Raw genomic sequence first — 21,320 nt, 5'->3', positions numbered from 1 at the left:
TGTGGGCACCCACCCACGATGGGGGCAGATTTTGGCTGTGCTTCATGGGGGTGGCACAAAACATCTGCTCAGCTTGTCCTGGCACTTGCCAACTGTGTCCTGCAGCCCTTTCCCTTGGTTGAGTCCTGGCTTCCCACCCTGCCTGCAGCCCCCTGGCCTTGCCTGCAGCCCCCTGCCCCTCTCTGCAGCCCCCTGGCCCTGCCTGCAGCCCCCTGGCCCTGCCTGCAGCCCCCTGCCCCTCTCTGCAGCCCCCTGCCCCTCTCTGCAGCCCCCTGCCCCTCTCTGCAGCCCCCTGCCCTGCCCCTGCCCCTCCAGGACCTGCCCCATGCAAGATCCAGCCTGCGCGAAACTCTAATCTCCAATTTTATTCGCCCGGCTCCAGCCGATTTGCATAATCCACATAATCACCCCGGTTTTAATTGCCTACAACTCTGCAGAAAGATCATGTGGTTAAGTGGTAAATCATAATTAGATAAATAATTGGCTTGGCCGCAGCAAGCTGCTTTGTTATACCTGCCATCTGCTGGGCAAGGGATCCTGCGCCCAAAACAATGCACTGCTGCTGCTGCTGCTGCTGCACGCCTGCGCCAGCCTGGGCACCTGGGCACATGGGGCACGGGCGTGTGGGCACGGGAGGGCGGCCTGGGGGTGCCAGGCATTGCCTGCTCTCGTGGCTGGTAGCTCTGTGTAAGTTTTGGCAGCACCGTGTGGTGCCTGGCTCCCACCCAGGTGCTGCCCGAGGGCTCTGTGGAAAGGCCAGAGCTGCTGTGCAGTGCCCTGTGGCATCTGGGAATGCCCAGTGCCACCTCCAGGGGATGCCCAGCAGCTCTATGGCATGCCCAGTGCTGCTGTGCAGTGCCCTGTGGCATCTGGGAATGCCCAGTGCCACCTCCAGGGGATGCCCAGCAGCGCTGTGGAATGCCCAGCAATGCTCAGTGGCACTGGGGAGTGCCCAGTGGCACCATTTAGTGCTGCTGTGCTGTGCCTGGCAGCACCAAACAGTGCCTGGCAGGGCCATTAGGTGCCCATCAGGGCAGTGCCCAGCTCTCTGTCAGACCATACCCAGCATCCCAGTGCAATTCCCAAATCTCCAGGCAATTCCCAGCATCCCAGTGCAGTGCCCAGCATCTCCAGGCAATTCCCAGCATCCCAGTCTCTCCCAGGCAATGCCTGGCAGCCCCATGGAGTGCCCACTGCCCCACAAAGCCACTGAAGAGCCCCAGAAGGCACCAGGGTGAGGGGGTGAGGGCTGTACCCCACTCCCCCCAAAGCAGAGGGACCCTCAGCAGGCAGCTGGCACCTGGATCTGGGCATCAGGAGCCAGGAGGAGCTGCCAGCCCAACCTTGAAGCTGCAGAGGGGATTGAGGACCCAGCAGCATCCTTGGGGCACAGGGGCTTGATTTTCCAAGCTCCCAGCTTTAAAACAGGGCAGGAAGTTGCTTTAAAGTAAATTTTCTCCTGGCTGGATCTCCTGAGGGCTGCAGAGGCTCCCAGGGCTGCTGGGCCGGGCACGGGAGGGTTGGGAAGGGAGGGAAAGCGCCCGGCCTCGCTCCATCCCCAGCGCTGCGCCCTCCAAACGAGCTCTTATTAGTTTGCTTGTTGTCGTTTGCCAGATCAATGGTCCGTGCAGGAGTGATCGATGGAGGCCCAGCCTCCAGGATAACAGTGCTGGATGCTCCGCAGGGAGCCCAAATGCCACCCAAGGGGCTCCTCACCACGGGGAACCCATCCGGGCCCCTCCAAGGGGGTGTTCCAGGATGGGCCCTGGGTTCTACCTAAAACTGGGGGCAGAGGCTATGACTGCATCTCTCTGTGCCTGGGGACACCTGGGGACACCAAGCCCGTGCTGGGAAGGGGGGAGGGAGGGCAGGAGCGCGGGCTGGGATCGATCAATTAATTAATTAATGGAGCATGTTGGAGGTGCGGCGGCAGAGCTGCTTTAATGAGGAGTGGAAAACGTGCAGGGCATCGCCAGGAGGGAGGGGAGCTGCTCACCTCTGCCTGTCCCCTCTGCCCCAGGGGGTGACAGGGTGTGTGACAGGGCCACCGCAGCACGCGCTGGGCCTGGCCCCCTGCCCTCCGTGCTGGGGCTGTGCCCGCTGCCTCCAGGCGCGGAGGGAAGGGGGGCTGGCAATGCGAGGCCATTAGCATCGGCAATCCATGCGGAGCAGCTGTTCCTGCTCCGAGCGTGCAGCTGGATGCGGCTCCGGAGCGGGAGAGGGGGGAAAGGCTCGGGGGGGATCCTCAGCACCCCGAATCCCTCGGGGAAGCAGCAGCACACGGCGTGGTGGAGCCTTGCGGAGGGTTTGGCCGAGCGGGCTCCGTCCCAGCTGCGGCGCTGCGGGCTGGGTGCGGATCCATCCCCGGGGAGGAGGAGGAGGAGGATGCAGGATGCTCTCGTCTCTCCCCACTCCCTCGGCTTCCCGCCGCACTGGGTTTTTTTCCGCTCCATTTGCCAGGGGCTGGAGCTGCTGCCTGATCGTATTTGGTAATAAATTATTAGTTCCAGCACTTGGGAGCCCGGCAGCTCAAAATAGCTGCTGTAAGAGCGGGCGGCTGGTGCAGGTCGAGTTCAATGGCAATCTGCTCCCAAGGGCACTCCACGCTCATTAGAGGCCTTTCAAGGTGCTGGGAAGGGGGCGATGGGAGCCGAGGTGCTAAACCTGCCCGATCCCCCGTTCCCCACAGCCCTACCCCGTGCCCGGGGATCTCAGGGTGCTGGGAGCCCGTCCCTGCCCCTCGCTGCCCGCTCCTGCCTGCCCGCAGCGGCTGCCAAGGGCTTTTATTTGTCTCCAGCCCCACCAGGCAGCCAGACTGGTTCTGCTCTCGCTGCCGGAGGAGGCTCCCGCTGCCAAAAAACCCGCCAGCATCATCAGGAGCAGATGGAGAGAACATGGCACGCTCCCAGCTCCCGGCTCCCAGCCCTGCGCCGGCGATGCGGGGGCTCGGGGGGGCTCCAGGAGCCGGGGCTGGGGGGTTCTGTGCCCCCGGAGGTGCCAGCCCCGCGGTGGTGCCGTGCGTGGCACTGCGGTGACCCTGCCGTGCCCGCTCCTCCTCCTCCTGCTGCGCCTGCTCCACGGGCACGCCGCCAGCGGGCACCGGGAATGCCAGACACTCCCCGTGCTGCTGTGCCCGGGCACATGCTGTGGGAGGGACGGGGGCACGGTGACACATCGCCAGCTCCCCGGCCTCCCCCCGTGCCCTCAGCGGGGCGCCCAGGTGTCCCCAAGCCCCCCTGCCTCGGTGCGTGGGGGGATCCAGGCACCGCTTTGCCAGGGAGGCGCATGGCAGTGCCAGCTGTACCCACCCAGGGCCGGGCACACTGCAGGGACAGCCTGTCCCGTTTTGGGGCTCCTCTCCCCGCCCTGCTGAGGCAACCGCTGCCGTGACCCCGGGCCGCTCCAGGCACCAAACTTGACCTGTTTTTCCGCACGGATCCGCCTTGCTGAGAGGAGCAGCCGGGGAGGGGCAGGGCCGGGGGGGCCCCACCTCACCGTGGGGCGTCACGGCGTGCCCAGCCATCCGCAGGGGTGAGCGACACCCACGCCGTGCTGGAGGGATGGGGGGATGCCGGAGGGATGGGGGATGCAGCCCCACATCCCTCCTCCCATCCCATCCCGGTGTGGACGCTCCCGCCCAGCCCGCTCCCCGTGCCTCAGTTTCCCCAGCTGGCAGCCGTCCCGCGGAGCAGCCCGGGGACGCCCGGACAGACGGACGCCAGCGGCGGCGGGGCACGGCGGGTGAGCGGCGCTGCTCGGGCCCCAGCCGGGGCGGAGGCGCCGATTTTATCGCGGGCAGGGAGCGGCAGAACTGGTTTGGAGCGCGGCTGGGGCAGCGGCTCGGCTCGGCCCCGGGGCCGGGAGAGCTCCCCGCACGCTGCCCCGGCCGCTCGCTGCCCCGAGCTCGCCTGGCAAATCCCGCTGGGATCAGCAGCTGGCCGGGAGGCGTCTGGGGATCAGCTGAGCATCACACGGGTGATGCCCTGCTTCAGCCCCGTGCCCCTGTGCCAGCCTGCTGATCCCTGGTGATGGATGGAAAAGCATCTCCAGGCCTCGACTGGGGCTGGAAATGGGGGCTGTGGTGGGGCTAAAGGTGGGGAGGAGCTGGGGGGCACTGGGAAGTGTTTGGGGCTGTGCCTGGAGATGTGGGGCAGTGCCTGGAGGTGCAGGGCTGTGCCAAGGGGATGCCAGGCAGTGCCAAGGGGATGCAGGATTGTGCCTCGGGATGCAGGATTGTGCCTAGGGGGTGCAGGGCTGTGCCAAGGGGATGCCAGACAGTGCTTGGGGATGCAGGATTGTGCCTGGTGGATGTGGGGCAGTGCCTGGGGGACTCAGGGCTGTGCCAAGGGGATGCAGGATTGTGCCTGGTGGATGTGGGGCAGTGCCTGAAGATGCAGGGCTGTGCCAAGGGGATTCCAGGCAGTGCCTGGGGAATGTGGGGCAGTCCCTGGTGGATGTGGGGCAGTCCCTGGTGGATGTGGGGCAGTGCCTGGTGGATGTGGGGCAGTGCCAGGTGGATGTGGGGCAGTCCCTGGTGGATGTGGGGCAGTGCCTGGTGGATGTGGGGCATTGCCCAGGCGGTGCATGGGAGCTGCAGGCTGTGCCTGGAGTGCCGTGTCCCCTTTGGATGCTGCGTGGGCGCCTGGTGCTGCCGGCAGATCCCGGTGCCCGCTCTGGGGAGGGGGCACCGAGCCCCCATGAGGGGCTGGAGCAGAGCCCGGGGGTGCCGGGGCCGGGCTGGCGTGGCGGGTTGGCTTCCCAGCTGTTCCGGTAATGAATTTACATGAGCCCGAGCGTGTCGACAAGGCGGCAGTCAATGGCTGAGAGCAGCGGAGTTAATAAATGCTTGTATAATGAGGGCAGAGGGGAGCGCGCCGCCGCGCCGGCCGCCTCTCCTGGGGCCGGGGGGCAAAGATTAATCCATGCTGAGTGCCCCCCGTGCCCCCCCGGCTCCCGAGGCGCCCCCCGCCCTCCTGCCCGTGCTGGAGCTGCCGCGGGATGCTCGGGGATGCTCCGTCCGCCCTCCCTCTGCAGTGGATGGATGCTCCAGGTGCTCAATGCCTCTCCAGCCCCGCTGGGAGTTGGGGGCTGCCCCACGACCCCCCCCATCCTCATGCCCACCTGGGAGCCGGGCTAATTTTAGGCTGGTGTTAATGAAGCTGCTGGGTGAAGTCTATTTTAAGGGCCCTGACATCAGCAGTTGCTGTTTTGGGAGGTGGAGAGCCCTGGAGCAATTGGTGTGACAGCCGGGGGGGCTCGGGGAGGGCTGCACGCTCCTGCTCAGCACCTGAGCCGCACTTTTGGGGTCACTGTGCCCCTTAGGACCTCGGTACTTTGGGGGGCAATGTGGGGATTTGGGGTGTGAGGATTTGAAGGGGCTCTGTGGGGAGTTGGACGTGCAGTGCTGGGGATGCAGGGATGTGATACTGGGGTTTTGGGGGGTGCAGTGCTGGGGATTTAAGGGTGCAGTGCTGGGGATGCAGGGATGCAATATTGGGGTTTTGGGGGGGGTGCAGTGCTGGGGATTTAAGGGTGCAGTGCTGGGGATGCAGGGATGCAATATTGGGGTTTTGGGGGGGGTGCAGTGCTGGGGATTTAAGGGTGCAGTGTTGGGGATCCAGGGATGCAATATTGGCGTTTTGGGGGTGCAGTGCTGGGGTTTTGGGGGTGCAGTGCTGGGGATCCAGGGGTGCAGTATTGGGGTTTTGGGGGTGCAGTGCTGGGGGTTTGGGGGTGCAGGGGGTGGGATCCAGGGATGCAATATTGGGGTTTTGCGGGGTGCAGTGCTGGGGATTTGGGGGTGCAGTGTTGGGGTTCCAGGGATGCAATATTGGGGTTTTGGGGGTGCAGTGCTGGGGATTTGGGGGTGCAGGGGGTGGGATCCAGGGATGCAATATTGGGGTTTTGGGGGGTGCAGTGCTGGGGATTTGGGGGTGCAGTTCTGGGGATCCAGAGATGGAATATTGGGGCTTTGGTGGGTGGAGTGCTGGGGATTTGGGGATGCAATATTGGGGGATTTGGGCATGCAGTGCTGGGGATTCAGGGATGCAATATTGGGGTTTTGGGGGGGTGCAGTGTTGGGGATTTAGGGGTGCAATATTGGGGTATATTGGGGGGTGCAGCGCTGGAGATTTAAGGGTGCAGTTCTGGGGATCCAGGGATGTGTTATTGGGGATTTGAGGGTGCAGTACTGAAGACCCGGGGATAAAATATTGTCAGTCCTGGAATGCTGCAGTGGGAATTTGTGGGTGCAGCTCTGGGGATCCAGGGACGCAATATTGAGGATTTAGGGGTGCAATGGTGGGGATTTGAGCGTGCAGTGGCTGGGATTTAGGGGTGCAATATTGAGGATTTAGGGGTGCAACGGTGAGGATTTGAGCATGCAGTGGCTGGATTTGGGGGTGCAATAGTGACAGCAAGGGGTGCAGCAGTGATGCTTTGAGTTTTGGCAGCACCATGCGAGTCGGGGGACTGCGCCTCTCCCCGCCACCTGCATCAGGATGCTGAAATCCCTGTGTCCCCCAAAACACCCTGCAGAGCTCTGCTGAGCCCTCCTGCTCCATTATCCTGGGGACTGTGCAATGCTGGGACACGCTTCCCCCCATTACCTGAGCTCGGGGTGCATTTTGGGCAGTGGCATGACAAACTAGAAAAAAGGAGCTGCCGGGGGAAACTGAGGCTAACCCGCTGTCTCTGCTTGGCAGGCATGAGCCATGAGCCGAAGTCGCCGTCGCTAGGAATGCTCTCCACGGCCACCCGCACCACGGCCACCGTGAGCCCGCTGACCCCGTCGCCCCTGAACGGCTCCATCGTCCCCAATGGCAGCCCCGCCGCCAGCAGCACTTTGTCCGTCCAGGCAGCACCTTCCTCCAGCTTCGCCGCCGCCCTCCGCAAGCTCGCCAAGCAGGCCGAGGAGCCCAGAGGTGGGCACGGCCACAGGGGCAGGGACAGGGCGGTGACAGTCGCTGGTGCCTCCCCCAGGAGCTGGAGTTGGTGTTTTCCTGCTATTTCCCCCACTGTTGCTGTGTCTGGAGGGGGCGGTTTGGGAATTCAGTTCATCCGGGGTGATCCGGGTGCTCACTGTGGTGTGGGAGAGCACAGCATGGCAGGGTTCAGCCCTGTGCCTCCCACCATGCTGCTTTTCCCCAAATTTGCTAATTCCTCAGCCAAATTTCCCAGTTGAACAGCCCCAGGGGTGCCCAGCCCTTGTCACCCACACTCTTCAGTTCATGGGGAGTGATCCGAGTGCTGTATCGCCCACTGTGCCCTGGGAGAGCACAGCATGGCAGGGTTCAGCCCTGTGCCCTCCCACCATGCTGCTTTTCCCCAAATTTGCTAATTCCCAGCCAAATTTCCCAGTTGAACAGCCCCAGGGGTGCCCAGCCCTTGTCACCCACATTTTTCAGTTCATCTGGAGTGATCCAAGTGCTGTGTTGCCCTAGGAGAGCACAGCATGGTAGGGTTCAGCCCTGTGCCCTCCCACCATGCTGCTTTTCCCCAAACTTGCTAATTCCTCAGCCAAATTTCCCAGTTGAACAGCCCCAGGGGTGCCCAGCCCTTGTCACCCACACTCTTCAGTTCATGGGGAGTGATCCGAGTGCTGTATCGCTCACTGTGCCCTGGGAGAGCACAGCATGGCAGGGACCAGCCCTGTGCCCTCCCACCACGCTGCTTTTCCCCAAATTTGCTAATTCCTCAGCCCAGTTTCCCAGTTGAACAGCCCCAGGGGTGCCCAGCCCTTGTCATCCACATTTTTCAGTTCATCTGGAGTGATCCAAGTGCTGTGTTGCCCTAGGAGAGCACAGCATGGCAGGGACCAGCCCTGTGCCCTCCCACCACGCTGCTTTTCCCCAAACTTGCTAATTCCCAGCCAAATTTCCCAGTTGAACAGCCCCAGGGGTGCCCAGCCCTTGTCACCCACACTCTTCAGTTCATCTGGAGTGATCCAGGTGTTCACTGTGCCCTGGGAGAGCACAGCATGGCAGGGTTCAGCCCTGTGCCCTCCCACCATGCTGCTTTTCCCCAAATTTGCTAATTCCTCAGCCAAATTTCCCAGTTGAACAGCCCCAGGGGTGCCCAGCCCTTGTCACCCACACTCTTCAGTTCATCTGGAGTGATCCGGGTGTTCACTGTGCCCTGGGAGAGCACAGCATGGCAGGGTTCAGCCCTGTGCCCTCCCACCATGCTGCTTTTTCCCGAGATTCCCCAAATTTGCTAATTCCTCAGCCAAATTTCCCAGTTGAACAGCCCCAGGGGTGCCCAGCCCTTGTCACCCACACTCTTCAGTTCATGGGGAGTGATCCGAGTGCTGTATCGCTCACTGTGCCCTGGGAGAGCACAGCATGGCAGGGACCAGCCCTGTGCCCTCCCACCACGCTGCTTTTCCCCAAATTTGCTAATTCCTCGGCCAAATTTCCCAGTTGAACAGCCCCAGGGGTGCCCAGCCCTTGTCACCCACATTTTTCAGTTCATCTGGAGTGATCCAAGTGCTGTGTTGCCCTAGGAGAGCACAGCATGGTAGGGACCAGCCCTGTGCCCTCCCACCACGCTGCTTTTCCCCAAATTTGCTACTTTCCAGGCCAAATTTCCCAGTTGAACAGCCCCAGGGGTGCCCAGCCCTTGTCACCCACACTCTTCAGTTCATCTGGAGTGATCCAGGTGCTCACTGTGCCCTGGGAGAGCACAGCATGGCAGGGTTCAGCCCTGTGCCCTCCCACCATGCTGCTTTTTCCAGAGATTCCCCAAATTTGCTAATTCCTCGGCCAAATTTCCCAGTTGAACAGCCCCAGGGGTGCCCAGCCCTTGTCACCCACATTTTTCAGTTCATCTGGAGTGATCCAAGTGCTGTGTTGCCCTAGGAGAGCACAGCATGGCAGGGTTCAGCCCTGTGCCCTCCCACCACGCTGCTTTTCCCCAAATTTGCTAATTCCTCGGCCAAATTTCCCAGTTGAACAGCCCCAGGGGTGCCCAGCCCTTGTCACCCACATCCTCCATCACCTCCCTGTCTCTGTTTGGATGTGGGGTGTGAGCACCCTGAGGTTTCCCTTCCACAGGGAGCGTGTCCCATGGGAATTGCCAGGGCTCTCACAGCCAGATGGGGAGGCAGCCAGTGCCCAGGCTGGGAAGTGTTTCAGGAGACTGCTGGTGTCACCAATTTGGGATGAAGTAGTCTTTATCTCTGCTATTTGCATGGTGGGTGCTCCCCTCGGATCATCACCCACTGCCTGGGCACTTTGGTCCCTTTGCAAGATGTTTTTTTGCACCCAACCCCTTTGCAAGATGGTTTTTGCAAAATCTTTTTGGATGACCCTATTTAAAAGGCCCCCTTGGCACAATCCTTCTCCCAGGACCCCTTTTGCAGGGCTCTTTTTGGAAAATCCCTTTTGGAAGCATCATCTACAAGACTCTCCTTGCAGCCCAAAAATCTCTGGCACAGCCATGGCCTGAAGCATCAGCTGCTCCCAGGGAAAAGTGTGGGGATCCCAGGTCCTTGTAACTCTTTATCCTCACTGGAAGCTCCTGGTTTTTCCCAGCTGCTTCCTCTGGAACCCATCTGCTTCCTTTGGAGCGATTGATTGAGTTTGGGGAATTATTTTGCTTTTTTTTTCCCCTTCCCACCCCACAGCTTGTGCCCTCCCTGTGCTGCTCAGCCCATCCCAAGGGACATCAGCAGGTTTGGGCATGGATTTTGTGGCACTGGAAAGAAGCAGCCACATTCCCTTTGGATTTCCCCTTAACACCTGCATGGTTTATTTGCAAAAACCCCTCCCTTGCCCATTTGGGTGCCTCATCCCAGAGGTTTTTGATCCGTGTGGGTTTGGGTGTGTGTTGGGAAGGGCTTTTTTCTCCTTGCTGTGGTTTTTAGCACCAGGAATCGAATTGCTTTTCCCTGAAATCCTCACCCACTTCCCACAACGGGAGATGCTCCCTCCACTCCCCTTCCCAGCTCGGGAGATGCTCTGCTGTGGCAGATGCCGGATCCACGCAGGATCACTGCTTTTATTCCAGCTTTATGGGCTCACAGGTGTGCTGGCACATCCCTGGGGAGATCCCCTGCTGCTCCACAGCATCCCAAACCGCCAGGGCTCATCCTGACCCACCCCTTCCCAGCAGAGCCCCTCAAAGCCACCGCCTGGCCGGGGGCTGCCGCCTCTTGTCCTGCCCGGGGCTGTCCTCGGGGTGGGTTTAATCCCACCCCTCCCTCCCTCCTCTGTTCCCAGTTCTCCGTCAGGGTCTCAGCTGTTAATTACATTTGCCTGTCAGCCCGGGCTGCTAATCTGCTATCGCCGAGCGGGGAAGCGGGAGGTCAGAAAACAAAGGTGACACCATCACACTGTGCCTCTTGTCATCTCCAATCCAGATTAGTTTCATTGACTAACTCCTGGCTGAATACCACCAGTTAATTATAACGATCACAAACCCTCCCGTTTAAAGCCACACAGCGAGAATTAAGGTTCTGAAGTAAGACTTTAGCTTCATTAATTGCCGGGCTCATTGTGATGGTATTGATTGTTAACGCTATCGCGTGGTGAGTAATGGCTTCCCAGCTCAGAGGGGATTAGGCTGCTAATTGTTGTTGGCCTTGCGCTGACAAGATAGACTTCAGTGGGTGTCAAATCGGCCTCCTTTGTCGGGGACAGCCTTTCTCCTTCCCCCAGCCTCGCCGCTCTTCAAATGAAAGCGATTCGGGGCGGCTCGGGGATCGTTAATCGGGGAGGGCAGCGGGATGCTGCTCCCGGCCTCGGCTCTGCTGAGCTTCCTTCCACAGAGCGTCCTGCTGGAGCATCCTTCCTCCCCACCCTGCAGCCCCCGGCCTCGGCTCTGCTGAGCATCCTTCCACAGAGCGTCCTGCTGGAGCATCCTTCCTCCCCACCCTGCAGCCCCCGGCCTCGGCTCTGCTGAGCATCCTTCCACAGAGCGTCCTGCTGGAGCATCCTTCCTCCCCACCCTGCAGCCCGGGATGCTCCTGCTTCCCCCGGCAGTGCCAGCCCCTGGCTCCCTCCTGGGGTTGTGTGGTCTGGGAGGGCAAGGGGAAGGGGTGGGGTGTGATGTGAGGAGATGCTGGCACACTCTGGAAGTGGCTGCTGTGCCCACGGGACACACTCAGGGGGGTGGCCTTGCACACTGGGAAGGTGATGAGACACCCTGCGCACTCAGGATGCACCCTGCATGCTCAGGATGCACCCTGCACACTCAGGAGATGCTCTGCACACTCTGGAGATGCTCTGCACACTCAGGAGATGCTCTGCATGCTCTGGAGGTGCTCTGCACACTCAGGGGCACCTTGCACACTCAGGAGATGCCCTGAACACTCAGGACACGTCCTGCACACTCAGGACACACCCTGCACACTCAGAACACACCCTGCACACTCAGGACATGCCTTGCACACTCAGCCCTCTCTCCGTGCCCCACTCACTGCCTGGGAGCATCGCTGTCACCCCATCCTGTGACCACAGCCCACTCCTCAGCTGATCCCTGCTGGCCCTTTGGAATCTCCCCCTGACCCAGACTCTGGGATGGAGGGAGCAGAGTTTGGGGTTCGGAGCCCCCCAGGCTGCCCAGATGGGATTGAGGAATGGGAAATGTTCTCACCAGGCTCCCTGTGCCCTGCTTAATATGGAATTGGGATTTCTCTGCCTTTCCTCTTCTCCACCTTCACTCCATTTCTGTTTTCCCTTTGGAAATATGGCCAGCATCCCTGGGGTGGGGGTAACCTAAAGTACAGATGTGTTATGCAAACGAAACCAAAGCCTTGCCCAGGGCTTTCAGGGAGTCCCTCCTGCATCCCAGTGTCCCCAGAGGCCCTGGCCTGTCCCTGGCAGCTCCTGCAGCTGCATTAGGAGTCTCTGGGTCTGCCTTGGGATGATGTGGCTGTCTGGGGCCAGCATCTGTGTCACTTGTGCCCAGGGGCTCTGTGGGACTGGGGGTTTGGGAGTCCCTGTTAGGTGGGAGCAAGAGGCTGCCCCATCCCACCTTTAGCACCACTGGGATGGAAGATGGGGAATCTCCTCCAGTCTGGGAGTCTGGCAGGACACTGAACACGCTGAGTGCATCCCAGCCCTGCTCCCTGCAGTGTGCAGTGCAGCTCCATCCACTCAGCCTCTGGGTTCTCTCCTGGTGTCCCCAAGGGTCTTGGTGTCATCGGTTCTCACTTCTTTTTGCCCTTGTGGTCTTTGTGCCTCTTTCTCTCTCTCAGAGATGGGACTTTGGGGTCCACATCCAAGCCCAGCGTCCCATTGGAGCGTCCTGAAAGCTGGAACATTCCCAATTGAACATCCCAACCCTGAAGGGTTCCAAGCACCCTCAGATCCTCCAGCTCCTCCAGATGGTGTCTCCATCCAGCTAACTCCCTTTCTCCTAACTTCTTCAATCTCTGCTTGCATTCCAGGCTCCTCACTGAGCAGCGAGTCGTCCCCGGTGTCCTCTCCAGCCACCAACCACAGCTCCCCTGCCAGCACCCCCAAACGTGGCCCCATGGGCCCCATCATTGTCCCCCCGGGGGGACACAGCGTGCCCAGCACGCCGCCCGTGGTCACCATCGCCCCCACCAAGACGGTCAACGGCGTCTGGAGGAGCGAGGGCAGACAGGTAGGGCTGGCTTTGGGGCTGCCCTGAAGGATGGAGAGTATGGGGTATCACAGGGCTGGCTCTGGGGCTGCCCTGAAGGATGGAGGGTGTGGGATGTCATAGAGGTGGCTTTGGGGCTGCCCTGAAGGATGGAGGGTGTGGGATATCATAGGGCAGCCCTGAAGGATGGAGGCTGTGGGATATCATAGAGGTGGCTTTGGGGCTGCCCTGAAGGATGGAAGGATTGGGATATCACAGGGCTGCCCTGAAGGATGGAGGGTGTGGGATATCACAGGGCTGGCTTTGGGGCTGTACTGAAGGATGGAGGGTGTGGGATGTTATAGAGGTGGCTTTGGGGCTGCCCTGAAGGATGGAGGGTGTGGGATGTTATAGAGGTGGCTTTGGGGCTGCCCTGAAGGATGGAGGCTGTGGGGTATCATAGGGCAGCCCTGAAGGATGGAGGGTGTGGGATATCACAGGGCAGCCCTGAAGGATGGAGAGTATGGGATATCACAGGGCTGGCTTTGGGGCTGCCCTGAAGGATGGAGGCTGTGGGGTATCGTGTATGTGCTGCCCACATTGGGTCCCTTCCCCTCCCTGCTGTGTCCCCGAGCTGGCACCGTGCTGACAGCGTGTCCCCCGTTGTTGTCACCATCCGGAGGGGAGGGCAGGGAAGGAGGAGGAGGAGGAGGAGGGAGGGATAGGGGGGAGAGCAGCTAATTAAGAAGCATCGTTAGTGGTTCTCCTCTCCTCCAGCATGCTACAAGCAGATTCCCGGGGGGATTATGCCACTTGGAAAGACTAATTAAACCACAAAGAGAGGCAGGCTAGGGGATGAGAAACGCCGGGGGCGAGAGGGGGGAGATAAATGGAACCGGGATCCCCGGGAGCTCAGAGGGGTGTGTGGGGTGTCAGGGTGCTCCCCAGCCCCGTGTGCCCCCCGTGTCACCCCCGGTGTGGGGATTAACCCAGTGTGGGGGTGTCTGTCTGACACTGCACGATGGGGACACCTCTCCCTTTGTGGTGACCTCGGGGCTGGCCCTGCCCTGGAGGGATGGGATGGGATGGGATGGGATGGGATGGGGTGGGATGGGATGGGATGGGATGGGATGGGATGGGATGGGATGGGATGGGATGGGATGGGATGGGATGGGGTGGGATGGGATGGGGTGGGATGGGATGGGATGGGATGGGATGGGATGGGATGGGATGGGGTGGGATGGGGTGGGATGGGATGGGATGGGGTGGGATGGGATGGGGTGGGATGGGATGGGATGGGATGGGGTGGGATGGGATGGGATGGGGTGGGATGGGATGGGGTGGGATGGGATGGGATGGGATGGGATGGGATGGGATGGGATGGGATGGGATGGGATGGGATGGGGTGGGATGGGATGGGGTGGGGTGGGATGGGGAGGGATGCACGGGCTGGGGGATGCTGTGGGTGCCACCATCCTCCTCCTCCTGCGCTGCTGAATGGAGAAGGTGCGATGAAAAATCATCATTTTTAAACCAAAACTTGTCTTGCTGGTGGGGTCGCCCCACTAATTGTCAGATCCTGTGGGGTCTCTTGTCACCCTAAGTTGTTCCCCCTTGCTCGGGGTCCCTCTCCAGCTGGAGGGGGTGACCTTCATGCTGACACCAGGGCTGGAGGCTGATGGAAAGCAGCTGAGGCCCTGTGGGAGGGTGCTGCTGCCGGGGGGATTGTGGGCTGACCCCTGGGTTATGGCCCTTATCAAAGGCCGCCTGGATTTCCCCCGGCCGTGTCACTCCTCCCCGGGTGATTAATAGCCCAGGAGAACAAAGCAGCCATAAATCTCCAGGCAGGTAATGGGTGTCTTGCCCTCAGCTCTGCCCTGGCTTCAGCACCTCCTTTCCCACTGGGGCCCCTCAATGCAGCCTCCAGACCCTCCCGCCCCGTCCAGCTGCCCTTCCAAAGCCTGAATGCAGGAGATGAATCCTTCCCTGGGTGCTGGTGCCACCAGCCAGGGCACGCTGGGGCCCTCCTGAGGGTGTTGGGGTGAGGACACAGCGGTGATTGCCCATCCCCTGCTGTCCCTGATGCCCACCTTGGCCTTGCAGCAGGAAGCAGGGTCACGAGGCAGCAGCAGCAGCGCCGGCCGCGAGCGCCTCATCTCGGAGCCCCCCCTGAGCCAGGAGAAGGCAGGGGGTCCCACCGTGCCCTCCCACCTCCTGGGGACCCCCTACTCCTTCGGGCTGCCCCCCAGCTCCGTGGTGCAGGACTCCCGCTTCCCTCCTCTCAAGTGAGTCTGCTCGGGACGGATGGGAATGGTGGCAGGACGAGGGTGTCCCCTGCGAGCTCTGCTCCCGCCTGGGGGAGAGAGGTGACATCTCCTGGGGGCACAGGGAGGGATGGTGACCGTCTCCTTGCCCCCCAGCCTGCAGCGGCCCGTGCACCACGTGGTGCCTCCCAGCGCCGTGACCGAGGATTACCTGCGGAGCTTCCGTCCCTACCACACGGCCGAGGAGCTGCGCATGTCCTCCCTGCCGCCCCTCGGCCTCGACCCCGCCACCGCCGCCGCCTACTACCACCCCAGCTACCTGGCACACCACCCCTTCCCTCATCCCGCCTTCAGGTGGGCACTCCAAACCTTGGGAGATACCTCTGCATGAGCTGAGCTTTGGGGTATTGGGACGTGGGAGCACCGAGGGCATTTTGGGGCTCTCCATCCCTTTCTCCCAGCGGTTTCTAGGTGGGTTTGGGGCACCACCAAGTCCTTAAGAGTTTTAAGCGTTGGTGCTTGTAGTTCTCAGGCAGATGCTTTAGTAGGGGTGAGCATCAAGATTTAGGGCCAGGCATGGTGGGGTATCTAATCCCAGTTTGGGCCCTGGTTTTCGTGGAGTTCAGTTAATCGTTGTTCTAAGATCTTCTTTGCTGTGGAGGCCTTATTGGCCCATCTGGCTCCTGGGAGGGGAACTGGGGGGTTCTTTGCCTGTCTGAGCATCGCTGCCTCCCCAGGATGGACGAATCGTACTGCCTGTCAGCACTGAGGTCCCCCTTCTACCCGCTGCCAGCGCCGGGCTCGCTGCCCCCCCTGCACCCCTCGGCCATGCACCTGCACCTCTCGGGGGTCCGGTACCCCCCCGAGCTCTCCCACTCGTCCCTGTCCGCCCTGCAGTCCGAGCGCATCTCCAGCCTCGCCGCCGAGAGGTACGGGGTGGTGGGGGGATGATGGGGGGCTCCAGAGGATGGGGATGGTGGGGGGATGATGGGGGGCTCCAGAGGATGGGGATGGATGGGGGGCTCCAGAGGATGGGGATGGATGGGGAGCTCCAAAGGATGGGGATGATGGGGAGCTCCAGAGGATGGGGATGGATGAGGAGCTCCAAAGGATGGGGATGGATGGGGAGTTCCAAAGGATGGGGATGATGGGGAGCTCCAGAATATGGGGATGGTGAGGGGATGCATGGGGAGCTCCAAAGGATGCTGACGGTGTGGGTATGGATGGGGAGCTCCAAAGAGTACTGTCAGAGGACCAGGGGTGGTTTTGGGGTGCTCTAGGAATGCTGGCAGGTGACTTAGGGATTTGGGAGTGCTGCAGAGGGCGCTGGCAGGTGCCCAGGAATTGTTTGAGGTTCAAGGGTGTTCCAGGAGATGCCGAGAGGCATCCAGGGTTGGTTTTAGGGGGATGCTCCAAGGGGGATGTCTGGGGTTGGTGCTTTTGTTTTTGTTTTTCTCTCTGCAGGCTGCAGATGGACGAGGAGCTGCGGCAGAGGGAGCGGGAGAAGGAGCGGGAGCGAGAAGCCGACCGGGAGCGGGAGAAGGAGCGGGAACGGGAGCGCGAGCGCGAGAAGGAGCTGGAGCGGGAGCGGGAGAAGGAGCGGGAGCGGGAGCTGGAGAGGCAGCGGGAGCGCGCCCGGGAGAAGGAGCTGAGCATGGTGAAAGCCATGGAGGGGCCCTTCCTGCCCGTGGCCGAGCTGCACGGGCTGAGGGGGCACCCGGCCGAGGAGCGGGGCAAGGCAGTGGAGCCGCTGGCGCCCAGCAGAGCAGGTAATGCCCGTAATGCCCGCCTTCCAGAGCTTGCCTCGCTCCCCTCTCCCTCCAGATGGCAAAGCTGAGGGGGTTGGTGGCCCCGGGAGGTGGCTGGGGACGGGGATGGGCTGTCCTGGCTGCCAGATTGCTTTGCCAGGAGCCCAGCTGCGGCAGCAGTGCCCGTGCCATCTGACTCGGGCTGGCCTGGCACCGTGCCCAGCGCGTGCCCAGCAGCTGGGCTGGCAGCGAGTGGGCAGCCCCCTGAGCTGAGCTCTGACCGATGGCTGCCCCACAGCTCCAGGTCCCTGCTCACCCCAAAATCCCCCCCTCTTTTGCACACCCTGACTCTCCATCACCCCTTTTCCACCGCAGACAAGCTCAAGGACTCGGTGCTGCCCACTCCGAAGCCCATCCAGCACCCTCTGCACCCTCCACCGGGCTCCCACCACCCCGTGCCCAGCCTCATCCCCAACCACAGCGTGTTCCCCCTGCCCGGGAGCAGCGCGGCCACGGCGCTGCTCATCCAGCGCACCAACGAGGAGGAGAAGTGGCTGGCCCGGCAGCGGCGGCTGCGCCAGGAGAAGGAGGATCGGCAGTCCCAGGTGTCGGAGTTCCGGCAGCAAGTGCTGGAGCAGCACCTGGACATAGGGCGTGCCCCCAGCCAGGCTGAGCCCGAGCACCGGCCCGAGCACCCCAGGTAAGGATGGGATGATTGGGCTGTGTTTTCCTGTGTCACTGCTGTCCTTGCTGGAATATCTGTATCTTAGCTGGAGAGGACAAGGGAAAGGAATGATGAGATGGGGGGAATGTCTTTATATAGAAAGAGGGCAGGGTTATGTGGGGTATTGGGAAGATGTTGTTCCCTGTGAGGGTGGGGAGGGCCTGGCACATGGTACCCAGAGAAGCTGTGGCTGCCTCATCCCTGAAAGTGTCCAAGGCCAGGTTGGACGGGGCTTTGAGCAATCTGCTCTTGTGGAAGGTGTCCCTGTCCATGGCAGGGGCTGGAATAGGATCATCTTTAAGGTCCTTTCGCCCCACACCATTCTGTGATGCCCTGATATTATGATTTTCAGGCTTTTCCCCCCAATCTGTGCCTGTGCCCACCCCCTTACCCTCCTCTGCCCCCCATCAGGCATCCACCACCCCTTGGCCGTGCCCCTCACACATCCCATGAGCCGAAGCCACAGTGCCTGGCCGGTGCCAGCGGGTTCCTGCCACGCAGTGCCAGCCAGGCCGGCTGTGCTGGCAGCGCCAGGCGTTCCCGGTGCCCGACATCTGCGCGGCGGCAGGCGCCGAGCCCGGGAGGTGGCCGGGGGCCAGCGGCGAGTGGCCAGGTGCTGCCCAGCCACCAGCCCCGCTAATTGCAGCTCCCCCCTCCCAGGCAGCGGGGCTGGGCGGTGGATGCCTCGTTTGGGGGGCACCTGTGCCAAGCCCGGGCAGTTTGGGGGGCAGCAGAGCGTGCCCACAGCCCCGGGTTGATCGACAGGGCCTTGCTCGCCCCCGTGGCTGAGCACTTCAGCGGTGCAGGCTCATCCAGGCAGCTCTGCCGCCTGCTCCCTTTGTTATTTTTGGGTATCCAGGGGATTAGCGCGGCTCATCGAGGATAATAAGGAGCGGATCACGGGGCGGCACAAAGGCGAGCGCCCGCCGCAGGCTCCCTTCCCGTCTGCTCCTCCCACCCCAGAGCGGGGAGGAGGCAGCAAGGTCACCCCCAGACACCTGCAGCTGGGGATATTCCATGCCCATCCTTTTCCTGCATCCAGCAGAGGGATGGATCCCGGGGGGCAGGCGGTGACTCCGCGGCGGCGCTGGGCTGAACTCGCTGCTCCGGGGCGCTGGAGCGGAAAAGTGTTAAATGCACAGCTTGGGCACATGAAATATTTATCCTGTGACGGGCTGGCTCCGGCTCCTGCTGTCAGAGGAGGGCTGTGCCGGGGTGCTGCCCTCGCCACGGGGCTGTGGCAGGGCTGGTGGCTGGCTTGTCCCCACGCCGGGGTCAAGGCTGGGGTCTCCAGCCCTGTGCTCCTGGGATGCAGCCACATCCATGCTCAACCTGCCCATGCACAGCCCTAACTCTGCCCCCATCCCTCAGGTTTGTGGCGTGGAGGGGACAAGTGTGGCAGCCCCACGTGCATAAACCACTCTGGGTGTTCCTAACAGGCGTGTTTTCCCCCAAAATCCCCCAGGGCTGGAGCGCTGCCAGCTCTCCATTGGCACTGCCAGCTCCTCACTGCCCGGTGCTCTCCTCTCCCCGCAGGCTGGGATCGAGCCGCCACGAGCCGAGCAGCCGGGAGCCAGGGCAGCACTTTGGCGGGCCCCCACCCCTCATCTCCCCCAAACCCCAGCACCACCCCGTCACCACGTCCCTCTGGAACCCCGTCTCGCTGATGGAGAGCCCCCCCGACCCTCCCCGGCGCCTCCCCGAGCCCCACGCCCTCCACAGCCACCCGGCGCCCTTCGAGCCCGGCCGCCAGGGCATCCCTCTGGTGAAGGTGGAGAGGGTTTTCTGCCCGGAGAAGCTGGAGGAGGGCCCGAGGAAGAGGGATGCTCTGGAGAAATACCCGCCGGGACGGGAGCCCGGCGCCCCGGAGCACGGGGCCTTCACCCACACGCCCTTCCTAGCTGAGCTGGAAAAGTCCACTCAGAGCATCCTGAGCCAGCAGAGAGCCCCGGGCACGCCGTTCCCCGAGGCCAGCAAGCCCAGCTCGCCCTACAGGCCCCCCCAGCCCCGCGCCCAGGACCCCATGTACATCTACGACGAGTTCGTGCAGCAGCACCGCAGGCTGGTCAGCAAGCTGGACCTGGAGGAGCGGCGGCGGCGGGAGGCCCGTGAGAAAGGTGAGGGAGCAGGGGCGTCCCCCCGGCACCGGGGGGCTCCCGGGGGGCTCCCGGGGGGCTCCCGGGGATGCCGGCGTTCCGAGCGCTCCGGTAAACCCTGCTGCGCCGCAGACGTGCCCCATGAATAAATGATGAACTGGAGCTAATAAGAGGGTTTTAAATATTGATGGCGCTGATGGAGTGGGGATGAGAACAGCGATGAGGAGGAGACAGAGAGCTGGGAGGGGCTGGAGTTGCTGTCCCCGCTCCAGTGGGATGGGGGCTCCGCCACGGTGTCCCCAGCCTGTGCCCCGTTGACCCCCTGCCACCCATCCCAGAGAAATGCCAAGAGGATACGCAGGGATGGGCCATGCCCTCCGAGGTGCCAGAGCTGGTGGAGAAGGGACGGGGCTCCATTGGGTTGCACTCCCCACGTCACTCCTCTCTGACAAGGTGTTCCCAGCCTCCCAGCAGCCTCTCCCCATCCCCAGGGTACTACTATGACCTGGATGACTCCTGTGACGACAGCGACGAGGAGGAGGTGCGGGCCCATCTCCGCTGCGTGGCTGAGCAGCCCCCGCTGAAGCTGGACACGTCCTCTGAGGTACTGGTGGCACACCTGTGCCCTCCCTGTCCCCTGGGGGAGCAGCCCCTCCTTTACACCAGTCCCCAGTGCCCAATGTAGCCATCACCCCACATGTGTGCAGAGGCACCAGGGGGATGATGAGGATAGGGATGGAGATGGGGATGGAAATGGGGATGGGGATGGCAGTAAGGATGGGCATTGGAATGGGAATGGGGGTGGGATGAGGATGAGGATGGGGATAGGAATGGGAATGAAAATGAGGATGAGGGGAATGGGCATGAGAATGGGAGTGGGAATGGAGATGGGGATTGCAACAGGGATGAGGGTGGGCATAAGTATGGGGATGGAAATGGGGATGGCAATAAGGATGGGCATTGGAACGGGAATGGGGTTGGGATGAGGATGAGGATGGGGATGGGGATAGGGATAGGAATGGGAATGAAAATGAGGATGAGGGGAATGGGCATGAGAATGGGAGTGGGAATGGAGATGGGGATTGCAACAGAGATGAGGGTGGGCATAAGTATGGGGATGGAAATGGGGATGGATGGCAATAAGGATGGGCATTGGAACGGGAATGGGGTTGGGATGAGGACAGGGATAGGAATGAGAATGAAAATGAGGATGAGGGGAATGGGCATGAGAATGGAGATGGGGAATGGAGATGGGGATGGGAATGGGAATGGAGATGGAGATTGCAACAGGGGTGAGTGTGGGCACGAGGATGGGAATAGGACTGAAGATGAGGATGGCAGTGGGCATGGCAGTGAGAACGGGGATGAAGGCGAGGATGGGGTGTGACCCTGCTCTGCTGTGCCCCTGCTCGCCCCAGAAGCTGGAGTTCCTGCAGCTCTTCGGGCTCACCACGCAGCAGCAGAAGGAGGAGCTGCTGAGCCAGAAGCGGCGCAAGCGGCGGCGGATGCTGCGGGAGCGGAGCCCCTCTCCGCCCACGGTGCAGAACAAGCGCCGCACGCCCTCGCCCCGCCTGCCCCTCTCCACGCGCTACAGCCCCGACGAGATGAACAACAGCCCCAACTTCGAGGAGAAGAAGCGCTTCCTCACCATCTTCAACCTCACGCACATCAGCGCCGAGAAGAGGAAAGGTAACAGCCGTGGCCCTGTGCACGCTGGGGCTGGGGGTGCTCTGGGGGATCTGCCTGGGGCCCTGAGCTCGCTCTGCTGAGCTGAGGCTACACTAAAGCTCAGTTTCCCATGCTGCAGACAAGGAGAAGCTGGTGGAGATGCTGCAGGCCATGAAGCAGAAGACCACGCCGGCCGCCGTGGTGGTGAAGAGCTCCCCGCGGGACAGCCCCGGTGCCCCCAGCACTGGTAAGCACCTCAACCCTTTCCTGG

At 61.9% G+C, this 21,320-nt stretch overlaps 1 protein-coding gene across 6 annotated transcripts in view; it reads left to right on the top strand.

Moving 5' to 3' along the window:
* GSE1 (Gse1 coiled-coil protein) overlaps positions 1-21,320 on the top strand; it is a 108,306-nt gene that overhangs the window by 82,305 nt on the left and 4,681 nt on the right. For 5 of the 6 annotated variants that reach the window (XM_058034222.1, XM_058034227.1, XM_058034224.1 and 2 more), the window contains 11 exons: positions 6,705-6,923; positions 12,392-12,591; positions 14,653-14,834; positions 14,970-15,167; positions 15,551-15,742; positions 16,278-16,582; positions 16,937-17,261; positions 18,822-19,402; positions 19,873-19,985; positions 20,800-21,070; positions 21,174-21,296. In XM_058034222.1, coding sequence (XP_057890205.1) covers positions 6,705-6,923; positions 12,392-12,591; positions 14,653-14,834; positions 14,970-15,167; positions 15,551-15,742; positions 16,278-16,582; positions 16,937-17,261; positions 18,822-19,402; positions 19,873-19,985; positions 20,800-21,070; positions 21,174-21,296 — 2,709 coding nt within the window. The remainder of the gene's footprint in view (positions 1-6,704; positions 6,924-12,391; positions 12,592-14,652; positions 14,835-14,969; positions 15,168-15,550; positions 15,743-16,277; positions 16,583-16,936; positions 17,262-18,821; positions 19,403-19,872; positions 19,986-20,799; positions 21,071-21,173; positions 21,297-21,320) is intronic. The other variant, XM_058034223.1, reaches the window with a different exon arrangement.

The sequence above is a fragment of the Melospiza georgiana genome, chromosome 14 (genome assembly GCF_028018845.1).
Source record: "Melospiza georgiana isolate bMelGeo1 chromosome 14, bMelGeo1.pri, whole genome shotgun sequence".
Taxonomy (NCBI): Eukaryota; Metazoa; Chordata; class Aves; order Passeriformes; family Passerellidae; genus Melospiza; species Melospiza georgiana.
Note: the sequence above shows the minus strand (reverse complement) of the source record. Positions and strands in the feature narration are given on the sequence as shown.